Source organism: Carassius carassius, chromosome 26 (genome assembly GCF_963082965.1).
Source record: "Carassius carassius chromosome 26, fCarCar2.1, whole genome shotgun sequence".
In the NCBI taxonomy this organism is placed as follows: domain Eukaryota; kingdom Metazoa; phylum Chordata; class Actinopteri; order Cypriniformes; family Cyprinidae; genus Carassius; species Carassius carassius.
This window is the reverse complement of record NC_081780.1, coordinates 23,780,992-23,795,779: the sequence shown is the minus strand read 5'-3', so window position 1 is coordinate 23,795,779 and position 14,788 is coordinate 23,780,992. Positions and strand designations below refer to the sequence as shown.

Genomic DNA, 14,788 nt, shown 5'->3' with positions numbered 1-14,788 from the left:
ACTGCACCTCTGCTTTTGAAATGAGAATATCCTGGTTAAACTGCTGTGATATAAGTCATAAGCATTTGAAATTAACATAATTTGTCAACGTATTGTAACATATCAGGAGCATTTAAAGGAAACTTTAAGGTCGATGTATGGAAACTTACGCCATATTTATGAACAGGGTACACCTCCTCCTGTCTGGCTGGCTCCTGTCTGGTTGGCTCCTGTCTTCTGCTGGCAAGACCTTAATGAAATTAGACAAAAATTGAGCAAATCAGTGTTCAACAGGAGCTTTCAATAAAAAGATAAGTAACCATTTAACATCAAATAACCAGCTTACATGACACTAAGTGTGTGTGTGTGCGTGTGTCTGTGTGCATGTGTATGCGTGCAGAGCACACAGGGACATTAGTGTGTGCAAGCGTCCACGATAAGCAAGGCTCACGTGTCACTCAGCAATATGCGTATTATGGCTGCAACGATTCGTCAATGTTTTCGACAAAAATCGATAATAGAAATAGTCGACAATGAATTCCATTGTGGACAATTGTCGATAGACATGTTTTTCCAACGGAGTGAGGCATCTCACTATAATCTCTGCCGTGAGTTGCACATGCACAATAGCATCTCTGCCGAGCGGTAGCGTACAGTAATGGCGGTGTCCTATACAGCAGCTAAAGTCTGGGAGATTTTTAGCCTGGATACAGCGAATAATTTCAGACTGGTGAGAATTGTAAAGTTCTTTTGCAACAGACTGTGCAGTTGTCCACTGAATGTACTTCACAAAATTCACTTAATATTTGTTGTGTTCACTGTTTAACTGCTGCTGTGTGCCTGCCCTTGGTTTACAGGAAACATGTTGTTCACTTGATTTTAATTTATTATTTATTTTTTTATAAAACACATTTGCCTGTCCTTAAAAAATGGATGTTTATTTGTTTATGGATTTATGTCTATACTGACTGAACACTGTGCCTAATTGGTTTTAGATTGACATTTTTATTTACTTTTTGTATGAATCGGCCTCTCTCTCCCTTCTCTCCCCTCTCGGCCATGTTTTACCTACATAAAAAGGGGTATGAGCCCCGGTCTCCCTGTGCATCTTGCTGGCTTCTATCATTAGTTGTAGTGTTGCAGTTACAACTGCACTAATACAAAATGAAGGATAAATATTGACTAAGGTTGAATTTTGTTTGCTTGCATAACCCAAAGAGCAAATATATATATCGTATTATAAAAATATAAGAATTATTAAAACTCATAAAATATTCTGACAAAGGAGCTAAATAAATGATAATTGTATAATAATAATATAATTACCTACATTTTAAGTATATGAATACTTAAGTATATGAATTAATATCAGCCTTATCCCAGGAACATCACGGTTGATGCTCATGATGCCAAACCACTCAGATGTTCCGAGTCATAAGGCTGATATTAATTCAGCTCCATCAAATTGGCTGTGCTTGTTTTACTTTCATATACTTAAAATGTAGGTAATTATATTATTATTATACAATTATCATTTATTTAGCTCCTTTGTCAGAATTTTACGAGTTTTAATAATTCTTATATTTTTATAATAAGATATCTGCAGCTACATTTGCTCTTTGGGTTATGCAAGCAAACAAAATTCAACCTTAGTCAATATTTATCCTTCATTTTGTATTAGCTGCTAGTGCAGTTGTAACTGCAACACTACAACTAACGATAGAAGCCAGCAAGATGCACAGGGAGACCGACATTATGATGTTTACAAGCCCAAAACATTTGAGACTGTTTGCTTACACATTTAGTTTGATTTGATTTGTTCCAATTCTTTCTTAGAGCAAAAGGTGGGGACAGTGCAATATGTTGAAGTATGTGTTATTATGCAATATGTGCAATATGTTTTTATGTTTAAAGCATGAGGAAGGGTTCGGGACGGAACCAAATTCTGAATTTGATATTGATTAGATGAATTTGAAGTGAAATAATGATGAATATATTTTATATCATATCACCGTTATTGAATAAAAGTATATTGTGATATATACTGAACTATTGCCCAGCCCTATAGCTAAACCAAACCCGCTGTTTTTCCTTTTGGTTAGATTCTACATCAGATTAAACAGCACAAACCAAAAATACAGCCTACTGTTCAATCGGCAGTGTTATTTTTATGGCAATATAATATTTCAACTTACCTTAATTTTATGGAAATTCGGCATTGGTCAGAAGAAATATGCACTTCACCTCCAAGTCACAGCCAGCTTGCTTTCCGATTCCGAATGGACTGCAGAGGTGGGTAGAGTACCCAAAAACTGTACTCAAGTAAAAGTAAAAGTACTTCTAGAAATATTTACTCAAGTAAAAGTAAAAGTACTAGTCTTGAATAGTTACTTGAGTAAGAGTAAAAGAGTATCGGATAAAAAATCTACTCAAGTAGTTAGTTACTAGTTACTTTGGGTCATATATACTGAGCCTATTTTTATTTAGATATATAGATAAAATGTATGTAATGTATGTGTGCGTGTATAAATTTATATTTTTCATCAGCCTTTACTCCAATTTATGTAATTTATTATAAAACCCTGTCTGTTTACTTAAGTAACAGATATAGGTGTCATGCCATAACATATTTTTAATACGACTGACTTTATATTAAAGCCTATCTTTCAAGTTGAAGATCGTTGAAGAACGTGTAGATAAATAGTGTAGGAATTCGACTTGCGTGAAGAAATTAATCATAAATGTGCATTAAAACAGTTTTTTAAAAGAAATTGTGAGTAAAATTACTTCCGTTGTGAAAACGCTCTGATCGGAAGTGACGCAACGGCCGGTAAACATCGTCTCTTCGTAATGGAGTCAGACAGTGAAGAGGTTGTAGTAGGGATAAATGTCAACTCTTACGATGGGCCATTGCCGTATAATTACGAGCCGCCTAGGCGAGAGAGGGGTCAGGCAGAGTTAAGGGGAAGGGTAAATGGACAGAGGAGAGAGATAGAGTTGTGGTGTGAGGAGAATCGGTTGAGAATTGGGCAGGTGTCTTGGTGAGTGACCACAGGCTAAAGCCAATTGTGGCTAACATCTCCATGTTTAACACATTGCAGTATTTTTAATAAATCATATTTAGCAATATTGCTGTCGACTTTGTTGTTTTTCAAGCATCCATGTAGATTGTCACCATTTATGCCAGCAACATGTGTCTTAAAATAATTTAGATCCCAGATTTTAAATGAATGTTGTAGGATGTAGGCTATAGCTTACATATGTGACGGTCAGCTAGTCTGGATAGGGATAGAATTCTGTGCATTTCTATTCAACACAGTTTAATGTGAAATTTTGTAGAAATTGCTAACTGATTTTTAATCAGTAACTGCTTTTAGACCTAGGTGTCCGCATGTTCTGCTTCTGCAGATGTCAAGCGTTTGGGCCGTATATCTAAACAACATAACCGGACAGCTGGAATTCCGAACTTAGTCGGCTGTTATACTACTCACCTTAGTATTTCCGACGGACATTATGTAAATGAGCTCACATGTACTGTGGAGTACGTGTATGAAAGCGGTTAGTCTTCCGGCTAGGACGGGAATATGCTGTTCATATAAATACAGTCATTGTAACAAGGATCTTTTATTGTCATGTGAAGGGATACTGGTTGTAAGGCATGCAGATAAATGCATCTAATTGACAGCCTATGGACAGGGGGTGTGTCTTTTTACAGTGCATATTTACCCAAGTTTTAGGAAGTAAGTAGTCTACATGTCGTTTCTTACAAGGTCTTACACCAACCATTAGAGCTACAAGGAGGGAAGGAGAGTGAGTTTATCTTAGCACATTTGTTTAACAGGTGCTTGTGTGGTAGATGTGAGGCTATGCCATCAGCAGTGGAGAGTGTGTGCTGTAGGGAGGTCGACGCCTATTGGTCCCTTGTCCAAAACCTAGATCCCCCAGAAGACATTACCTGCCTCACACTCCATCCAGGGTTTGAAGCATCCTGTCTGAATCCTTTTGTGCTGCAGATAGCATACATGAACTTCAGACAGGAGCATGGCCCTCTTCAAGCCAGCAGACCAGAGTAGGTTTTGAGCAAAAATTATTTCACACTGCAATTCAAAGAAACAGCTTTTCTACACCAAAATAGTAAATCCTGTTAAGCAGGTTTTTAAACTCAGTGGTTTCCATATACTTCCTATAAAAACAACTTTGGTGTTGTGTAGTACAGTAGAATATCAGCCAACAGGACATGCAATATTTACCATTGGAATTGTTTACTATGAAAACATGTCCCAATCTACACCACAGGCAGTTCCGATACACAGCATACAGGCAGGTTGTCCGCTGGGCGTACGGAATAATAGGCAGGAACATTAGGAAAGCCATACCTTCATGTGTTGTGTCAGCAATAAGGAGGCAGTTTGCAGAGGAGGGACAAACATACAAAGGTTTCCAGTGGCCCCGCTTGGAAGACGATTAATAAATACATAGTGAAACAAACTGTACTGGTACAATTGATCTTTTATTACATGTTAAAACGTGAGTGTCGTGCGAGATGGAGGCTGACTGCCTCATCCTTGGCAACCTTCTGGACGGAAGAGGTGAGGGGGGGCGGTGCAGCAGAGGACAAGACGGCACTGCTTTCTTGTAGGGCCTGTGGTGACTTGCAGTATTCCTCTACCAGAGAGACCATAAGATTTGTTGTGTATCCTTGAGGAGAGAAATGTTTAGAAAACATTTAGTAACATGGATGACTCGCATAAAGATAGATTCACACAAAAAAGATATTGAAAAACTAAGTGAAACTACTAACCGTAAGATGGTTTCTCCTTGATGGGGTGGACTACCCAGCCACCTTTCCGAAACCGTGGGAAGCGAACAGCGTAGCGTACCTCACCCTCACTAGTACACGCTACATCTCTGTTGCCATTACTATTGAAATGTAGGGCTGCCAAGAGAAGTCTGTACGAGATAAGTAGATAGAACATTAGGTCTCCAAAGCTAACCCAATGCAGTGAAATGCAACAGAAATATGACATTAATGTTTTCAGTTCAAATGGGTATAAGACAATGACTCATCTTTGCAATTATTTTTTTGCAAACAATATGTAATGCTGTTATCAATCTATAACATTTTGGTCTGCTATACAAGACTGCATTAGTTTTTAGCCATATTCATTCTGTCATAATTTCCTGAAATTGAAAAGAAAAAAAAAAACTACTTTTATTAGTATCGATACTTTTAAGTGATAACACTACCTGCTGTACATCCCAAGAAAAGAAAAGCCAGTGTGTTTGGGAGCAAAGTGCAGAATAAGGGAATGGTAGGCCTCCAGGGAGAATGTCTGATGCTGAGGTGACAATTGTCGAATATCCTTTACCAGTGCTTTCCTGGCAGCTACACTCTCCAGTTTAGTGGCTGCTGGTGATCCTGAATAAAACGTATTCTGTCATATAATCTCTCGCATTTCATAACACAAGTAATTATTAGTACACATGGGGTTACGTATTGATAAAACCAAACAAAAATTTACAAGCACTGAAAAAAGTTTAGCCTCAAAACATTTGACATCTTTTAACATAGGCTATTATGTTGTACCTGGTTCCAGCCACTCCTTGTTTCTTGCCTCTCCTTGGTGGATGTGCGCAGCTGGTAAGTGCTGGAGAGCTGTGTTCATGTATGTCCTGTACATGATTTATCATACTCTGCCATTTTGCCTGCATCTCATCTGGATCTCCTGTAGGGGTGGAAGCTGCGGTCCAATAGAGATGGTTGATAATGGCAGGCCTCCACAGCTTCAGATCCTCACAGTTCCTCTCTTTTGCAGCAGCATCCAGTGCTTTCTGTACACCTGTTCCAGAACAGACAAACAGAGCAGAGCAAATTAATTATTAGGAAAGTGAATTTAACTACAAAAACAAGTCTGTTATATAGAACTACCAGCATCACAATACATACTTTTCCCAATATGCCAGACGTCAAAGAAATGCTTTGTTCCTTCTGAACACATTTTCTCACGTACCCACTTGGCCACCTAAAACACAAATTGATTTTATAGAATTGATTTTGAGTGATACTGTGCCTGTCAATGCTGTTCAGCTTTAGATCTCTCCTAGCATCATTACCTGCCGATTTCTGTCTGTTATCAGAGCAGACACTTGCATGTCTTGGTCCATCAGGAACTGCATACTCCGCTTTAGACCCTCTAGCTCACACCAAGAGCTGCTTGGGACTTCTGAGCTCTGTAAAACCAACTGATTATTACTGAACAGTAACTGTAATATCAGTAACTAAATCAGACACAAGATTTCTGTGTGACATCAACTTACTTGGACAAGCTGAACATCCAAAACTTTGTTAATTCGATCCTCAATCAAGGAGTAGCTACCATACTTGGCACAGTGTCCAGGAGAATCTGATCTAAGAACGTCAAAAACAGTTACATTTATAGGTTAATGCAAAAACACATTGACCTGTTCTACATCAGTGACGTGAGCTGGACCATTCTACCTGCAGTCACCAGACAGGATCAATCCACCCCCAGTCTCCTTCAACTCCCTGATGATCCCACTCTGCTCATTCCTCCAGGCCTGCACGATGGTAGGGATAGTGTAATAGCGCTGATGGCGGAAAAAAGTGCCGGGACTTATGCACTGCAGTCCAAACAGCTTCAGCATCCTGATTGTCTGAGTAGCCATGCAACCTGAGAAGTGGATGGCACCGCTGAGTAAAAGGTTGCAGGCAGGCATGTTTCGATGCACCTTCTCTTGGTTTTGCCAGTAACGCTCATAGCCACAAGTTCCGCAGGCCTGAAAGATGATAGAAGATTCAATACTCAAGCAGCTTTAAGATGAGCCAGTAAAAAACCTGTATAGTTAAGACACAAATAATGAATATACATACTGTACATTCACAGACTATAATTCAGCTCCTCATAGACAGTTGACAATTAAGACATTACCTGCTTGACTTTTATGAAAGTTCCTTCCGGGTGCATTATGCGTCCCTGGGTTTCCCCACAGCATGCAGGGCAAACTGTGAACAAGGACAGCAACTGCCTCTGGCAAACAATGAACTTGTCAACAGCACTGAAAACAAGAAAAGGAAAACACTCATTAATTCTGACTATGACATCAGAAACAGTTTCCATTAATAAAAAGGTTTTTACTTTGGGTCACTGAGAGATTCCAGCTCTTCTGGTTCCTCCTCAGAGGACTCTCTCAACATCTCCTCCCCTGGACTCCATGACATATCACCAGAATGGTTGACAATATCAGAAAATGACCATTCATCATCACTTTGTTCAGGACTGGCCAGTGGAGTTGATCTGCGATGCTCAAACCTTTCGGTTTGAGTCCCCACATCCACCATCTGAGGCTTTACCTGAACACCTTAGATGAAAGAGATTCATCTTAATAATTGTTCACCAATTGTACATTCATTGGTAACAACACATGCACTATCTAATGCAACCCAGTAAAAATGTATTTTTCTAACATTATGAAGTTCTTAATTTTTAATGTTTACTGTCTGAAAAGTGGAAATGACAAAATAGTAACCATGGAGATCATGAAATTTTTTGACGTAATCCTTATTTGTGATTGTTTATGGCATGTATGTTGAATGCTAGATATATAAGCTAACTACCTAATGAACGATGTAAACATCTTATGTTGCACTGTGATCCACGATGGACCAGTTCTGGCTCAGGGTCCATTGTAGAGATGTCTCCATCTCCATCAGGATCTGAAGTGGCAGTTGCACCCGCCCCGTCTTTGCTGGCAGCACTCTCTCCCATAATCTGAAAACAGACCGAGATCACAACTTTGAACTCTAAAAAATGTAGTCCTTTCATGAAAATCCCCCATTCATGCATTATTTAAAAGACTGTTAATCTTTTCAAAATCTTTTTAAAGTACGTTAGTCCCGAGCTGCATTCCCTTGCATGTGCCTTGTTGATACCAGCTTCGATTAGTCAAAGAAAACCAAGGCAAATCCGATTTAACTAAGAAAACTAATATTGTAAAGAATTACTTGGATGCGTTTTGGAGACGGTGAAAAGTGCGCGCTCTTTCTTTCAGTCAAACATGCGCCCTGTCACAAGGGCAGCGTTTCATCTACATTACTCACCGATCAAATAAGACTTTGGCGGGACAAAAAAATCAATTTGGCGGGCGCTAAAACAAGTTAAATGCAGGAAAATTCATGCGTGAATTTAACCGAGTAGTAATATGCGAATGCGACCACATAAAATTGTAATTAAAAAAAATTAAATTTTCTGGAACCCTGTCTTAATAGCTCAATAAAATAAGTGGCAGGAGGCTCATGTGCAGCCTCACGGGGTGTAACAAGAGTAAGCTGACGGCAGCTAGGCGGGCTTTCGTGCCATGCCAAGACTAATCCATTATAACGTCAAGAAAAATACATTTGCAGAGATTACATGCAGAGCTACATTTCGATGCAACAATTTGTATATGGTATTATAAGACTTACTGTGCAAAGCTCCCGTTTTCGACGCGCAGATTCTCTGCTAGTGCTAACATTAACGTTAGACTCTTCACTCCCGCCAGATTTTGCAGGTGGACTTGCATGCACCGATGGCACAGCTCCATTTGCCAGCCTAACCCACTCTTTTCGTCGAAATCCCATGCGAAATTCCATAAGATCTCCTTGGTTGTAGCTGTCCGGTGTGAAGTGTTTTTCACATACCACCGTGTGTCTAGTCAACGAGGAGGCAGCGAAATTGCTTCTCTTTGCCTGGACGAAACGTATCCAAGCACGGAAATCTTTGTGTTTCTTGTTTGGAAATCGGTGGACCCGATGGCCAGACAAGTTGGAGTTGTTGCATCCAAAACAAACACAAGAATTCACCATTGTGACAACTCAAACCTACTATAACTATAATAACGATAACGACAATCTCTATTTTCTGTTTCCACCTCTCAGACTACGTAAACCCACACTGAGAACCAGGGCTGCAGCACCTATGTTTGCCTGTCGTTACGTCATATGACGCGTTCTCTGGGAAAAGGCGGTTTTTTGGCGCGTAGCTTAGAATAGGCACTTTTTTTCCTTAATTTCTGCCCGTGGGTGTTGTAAAACATATGTATTCTTATGTACGTCTTTTTAAATTTACATTTTCATACAATATTCTGTATAAATTAAGTTATAAAATTATATTGAAAGATGGCCTTTAAATGTGAATTTAACATTAAAAGTTAATGTGATATAAATATTGCTACTAATCTTTCATTGTTCAGAAAGAGAGCAAATAACATTTACATTATTAAAGATCATTTTCACTGACAGTCTAGATTTCAATCACTCTCAGAAACTCCCATTAAAATCACTGAAACTGTTAACACTGTGAAATCAATATCTTAATTATAGATTCGTACACACATCTGCATTTTGTTGTTTCTGACGAGAGAATTCGCCAGAAAGAGGTATTCAGTCAGCGAGCGAGTGAAGGAAGCACCGGCATTTTAGCGATGACTCATCTGAACGCCTCTGATTGGCCAATGCTTTAATCAGCTCAAAAGAATCATGTGTGATTGGTTATAATGCGCACTGCTGTAAAAACGCGTCTGTCTCTGGCTTAGCGCCAGCAAGCAATCACAGATATGAATTTAGCAGCTAGACTTGCTGAACGTATTCGCACCGGTGTGATTGTATTAAAATTAATAAAATCTTAATCGGCTATTTTTTGTCTTTTGGAAGCTGCATTCAACTTGACTCCCTTCTGTTATAAGCCACACACGTACAACAAACTAATGTCACAGTGGTATCGTGTACTGTAATCGAATGTAGCCCAAGTTATTACCTGTTGAACAGTAGACAGCACACGCGGTGTTCATCTAATAAGGATCTCCATCGCTAGCAAATAATAGCCTTTGCGGATTTGCTTTCAATTCAATGCAGTTCCAGCCACATTTTCAACGCTGCTGATGTTAAACGTTACAACTCTGAGTGAACCACTTCAGATGCTCAGCGCGTGCGGCAGGGAACTGAACGACTCATTCAAACTGATTCATGAACCAATTCACTCGTTTGCCAATTGGTTTGATCGAGCCTTTGAACAGAATTGACTCAAAAGGATGAATCATTCGCGAATGGGCATCGCTCATTGCCCAGAGAAAAGTAGAATGCGCGTTTGGAATAAACTGAAGCATTTATAACATTTATTGCATTAAGATAAAGTAACGAGAGGAGCGTCGCCCACAGTAACGAAGTAAAAGTACAGATTTTTCCCCAAAAATTTACTCAAGTAAGAGTATAAAGTACCCATCTTTAAATATACTCCGAAAAGTATTAGTTACCCCAAAAAATTACTCAAGTAAATGTAACGAAGTAAATGTAACTCGTTACTACCCACCTCTGATGGACTGTTAACGTTTTGAGCGCGAAACAGGGCCTTTGCATACAGGCCCCAGAGATGTCCGAACTGCCTGACTAAATAACAATTTAATACAGTAAAATTCGTAAATTAAAGGATATGTGAGAGAATTAACAAACAACTTAACTGCTTCGCTGGCTTCTTATGAATGACCCTAATTAGGTGTTGTTGTGCATAACAGGCAGTTGTGGAGAGTACTGAAAATCTGTAGTCAAGTCCAATTAAGTGCGTTGCTAAAATATTACTCAATTACGAGTAAAACCGGTGTTAGCGAAATACTCAAATAAAAGTACAGTTTGTAAAAATAAATTAAAATAATAAAAATTAAAAAATAAAAATGAAAAAGAAAATATTCAGAGTATTAGTTACTTTTAACCACTGATGTCACCATCACTTCTCCAGACAAGGGCTGGAAATTGTGTTTTCCTTTACCAGAAGTTAACATGCCAACAATCTATTTATCATTAATAACTGATAAGATGCAAAAAAAGTGTTTTTACCTAATTTTTTTCTCATTTAAGTATTGATTTCCTTATTAAGCAAATGCCTCCGGCAGACAAAAAACTAAATTACATGAGGAGCCATGACTATTGATTAAATATCCATGAATACATTTTTAACTGGTTAAATTCTTCCTTCAGAATCAATGAAAGATCAATCATTAACGTCCTTTTTTTTGTTTTGTTTCGTTTTCCATCCTCATGACCCGGTTTTCATCGGCTTGTTTGCTATCAAATCACCTTACTGGCTACAAAAATGCAGATAAAAGGTTTGGATATGAATTAAAATTTTACTCAGTACTCAACTATGATTTTAAAAGTAATTTAGTAGATTACATGGATTAATGAATATTACAAGTAAAAGTACAGGCTTGAAAATCTACTCATAAAAGTACAAGTACCCCCAAAAAACTACTTAATTACAGTAATCTGAGTATTTGTAATTAATGACTTCCACCTCTGATACCAGAAACCACTCCCCAGGCGGGTCTTGAATCTGGATATCCGGCGTGGTAGATGAATGTGCAAACTGACCAAAAGCCAATTGGGTAGCAAAATGGGTCCTATGAGACATCAGGGAGGGATTTACCCAACATTCTACAGGCAACTATATGTTATAAGCAACTTATGTTAAGTTAGCAAAATATTCATACAATATAAATATTGTAAATATTCAAATGCCAGCAGTAGCAATGCTGTCTCCTTTACACTTATCCCCATAAATCTGTCCCAATCTGGGTCACTGCACCAATGAAAGTGTTTATGTGAATGCTCCATGCACTGTCGGAAGGCTTTCTGCAGCTTCATTCTTTTACGTAAATTGAAAGGGACTCTGGCCTTATAGGCCTACTTCTTTAACTACCTCAGCCCCTCCCTTTACCATCTTAAACCATAAACCATGTATATGTCAATGCATCCTGAAGATCTTCAGATAGCCTAACCAAACAGATCTGCTGTACCTTTTACAGCCAACACATCAGTCATTGTTGGTGTATGAGCTACACCTTGATAGAAACACATGCTAATCCTTGGTCCAAGGACATCTAACAACACAGAAGTGGCAGACAGATTGATGATGAGGCCTCCTGCAAGTCCTTTTTTTTCTTTTTTCCTCTTGTCCTGTCCAGCATCGAAGCAAGCAGAATGATGCTCTGTCTGCCATGTTGTGACGAGCAGATTTTGCTTTGCCAAGAGGAGCTTGAATGATAAGGCTCCCCTTGATATCCTAAGTTAAGCTTATTTTATTTTATTTTTGATGCTTGTTTGTAGATGAGCATTACATAATATTGCTGGACCTGAACCAATCACCCAAACCCATGGCCACTTGGCCAATAAATATGCCATTCAAGACCCATATATGTGTTCCCAGTTCAAACCCATGCCAACTTGGCCCATAAATATATCATGCAAGACCCATATATGTGTTCCCAGATCAAACCCATGCCCACTTGGCCCATAAATATGTCATGCAAGGCCCATATATGTGTTCCCAGTTCAAACCCATGCCCACTTGGCCCATAAAGTTTCTATGCAGGACCCATACGTGCATTCCCAGTCCAAACCCATGTCCACTTGGCCCAAAAATATGCAATTCAAGACCCATATATGTGTTCCCAGATCAAACCCATGCCCACTTGGCCCATAAATATGTCATGCAAGACCCATATATGTGTTCCCAGTTCAAACCCATGCCCACTTGGCCCATAAAAATTCTATGCAGGACCCATATGTGCATTCCCAGTTAAAACCCATGCCCACTTGGCCCATAAATATGCCATTCAAGACCCATATATGTGTTCCCAGATCAAACCCATGCCCACTTGGCCCATAAATATGCCATTCAAGACCCATATATGTGTTCCCAGATCAAACCCATGCCCACTTGGCCCATAAATATGCCATTCAAGACCCATATATGTGTTCCCAGTTCAAACCCATGCCCACTTGGCCCATAGAAATTCTATGCAGGACCCATATGTGCATTCCCAGATCAAACCCATGCCCACTTGGCCCATAAATATGTCATGCAAGACCCATATATGTGTTCCCAGTTCAAACCCATGCCCACTTGGCCCATAAAATTTCTATGCAGGACCCATATGTGCATTCCCAGTTCAAACCCATGCCCACTTGGCCCATAAATATGCCATTCAAGACCCATATATGTGTTCCCAGATCAAACCCATGCCCACTTGGCCCATAAATATGCCATTCAAGACCCATATATGTGTTCCCAGTTCAAACCCATGCCCACTTGGCCCATAAAAATTCTATGCAGGACCCATATGTGCATTCCCAGATCAAACCCATGCCCACTTGACCCATAAATATGTCATGCAAGACCCATATATGTGTTCCCAGTTCAAACCCATGCCCACTTGGCCCATAAAAATTCTATGCAGGACCCATATGTGCATTCCCAGTTCAAACTCATGCCCACTTGGCCCATAAATATGCCATTCAAGACCCATATATGTGTTCCCAGATCAAACCCATGCCCACTTGGCCCATAAATATGTCATGCAAGACCCATATATGTTTTCCCAGTTTAAACCCATGCCCACTTGGCCCATAAAAATTCTATGCAGGACCCATATGTGCATTCCCAGTTCAAACCCATGCCCACTTGGCCCATAAATATGCCATTCAAGACCCATATATGTGTTCCCAGTTCAAACCCATGCCCACTTGGCCCATAAAAATTCTATGCAGGACCCATATGTGCATTCCCAGATCAAACCCATGCCCACTTGGCCCATAAATATGTCATGCAAGACCCATATATGTGTTCCCAGTTCAAACCCATGCCCACTTGGCCCATAAAATTTCTATGCAGGACCCATATGTGCATTCCCAGTTCAAACCCATGCCCACTTGGCCCATAAATATGCCATTCAAGACCCATATATGTGTTCCCAGTTCAAACCCATGCCCACCTGGGCCATAAAAATTCTATGCAGGACCCATATGTGCATTCCCAGTTCAAACCCATGCCCACTTTGCCCATAAATATGCCATTCAAGACCCATATATGTGTTCCCAGATCAAACCCATGCCCACTTGGCCCATGCTTGTCCCTTATGGGTCCATGTAATCAGCTCATATGGGCTTCCTATGTGGGACTCGTACTACAAAACCTACATGGGACCCGCTGATTTCACCCAGCTAAAGCCCATGCCCACACAGTACCCATGGAACCCGTAGTTAACCCATCTGGGCCCCACATTTCATTGCTGGCTGGGAAGACTGCATGGGGAGCAACGTCGCTGTTTTTGGTAAAACATGATTTTGAAGACTTCATTAAGTTTTGTTTTATAGAAAACTCTTTTTAAAAGATTTTCGTTTTGTATAATTTTTGATCAATGTTTTATCAATCAGTTGCCCATATTTAATAAATAAGAAGCAAATATATAGCCTAGCAGACCATGTAATAAGGCGCTGGCACGATCACTTGCGTTGCATTGCATTGTGCATTGCATTGTGATCTGTGTGCCTCACAGATTTGAGAAATATAGGCTATATATTACAGAAAGCTTAAAGCCTTCTTTTAAACGAAAATATTCAAACCAAAATAAATGGGCTACTCTCTGATGATGTAATCCATTTGAAATGTGCATTTCTCTCTGGCGTTCATGGCGAGCCTGTATTGTCAACTTCATCTTTGTAGTGACACAGAAAACACCAGTTTATTACTAAACAATAAAATGACTCCTTGCATATTTTCGAACCAGCAGGCCATTCTGGGTAGAGGAAGACCCCACGGAATGAGCGAGCGAATCGTGATATTCAGAAATGCGCTCTACGCTCACGAGCTCGGAACGGAACAAACCCGAGCCTTGCTGTCTGCTGACCTTGCAGAAACATACAAATAGACATAGCCAGACTAGACTATTTTAGTACAAATTATGAGCTTACTGACGATTT

The 14,788-nt window shown here is 39.7% G+C and overlaps 1 protein-coding gene across 1 annotated transcript; it reads right to left on the bottom strand.

Annotated features, from left to right (window-relative positions):
* Positions 1-4,492: 4,492 nt before the first annotated feature.
* Positions 4,493-9,002, bottom strand: LOC132105979 (uncharacterized). Its single transcript, XM_059511562.1, has 13 exons — positions 8,462-9,002; positions 7,616-7,769; positions 7,137-7,359; positions 6,930-7,056; positions 6,479-6,777; positions 6,298-6,388; positions 6,094-6,210; positions 5,927-6,002; positions 5,673-5,819; positions 5,567-5,617; positions 5,227-5,398; positions 4,781-4,929; positions 4,493-4,677 (listed from the first exon to the last, which is right to left on the bottom strand). Exons 1-13 carry the CDS (start codon positions 8,840-8,842, stop codon positions 4,493-4,495), a joined length of 2,172 nt encoding a protein of 723 aa, XP_059367545.1. The 5' UTR covers positions 8,843-9,002.
* Between the last annotated feature and the right edge of the window lie 5,786 nt (positions 9,003-14,788).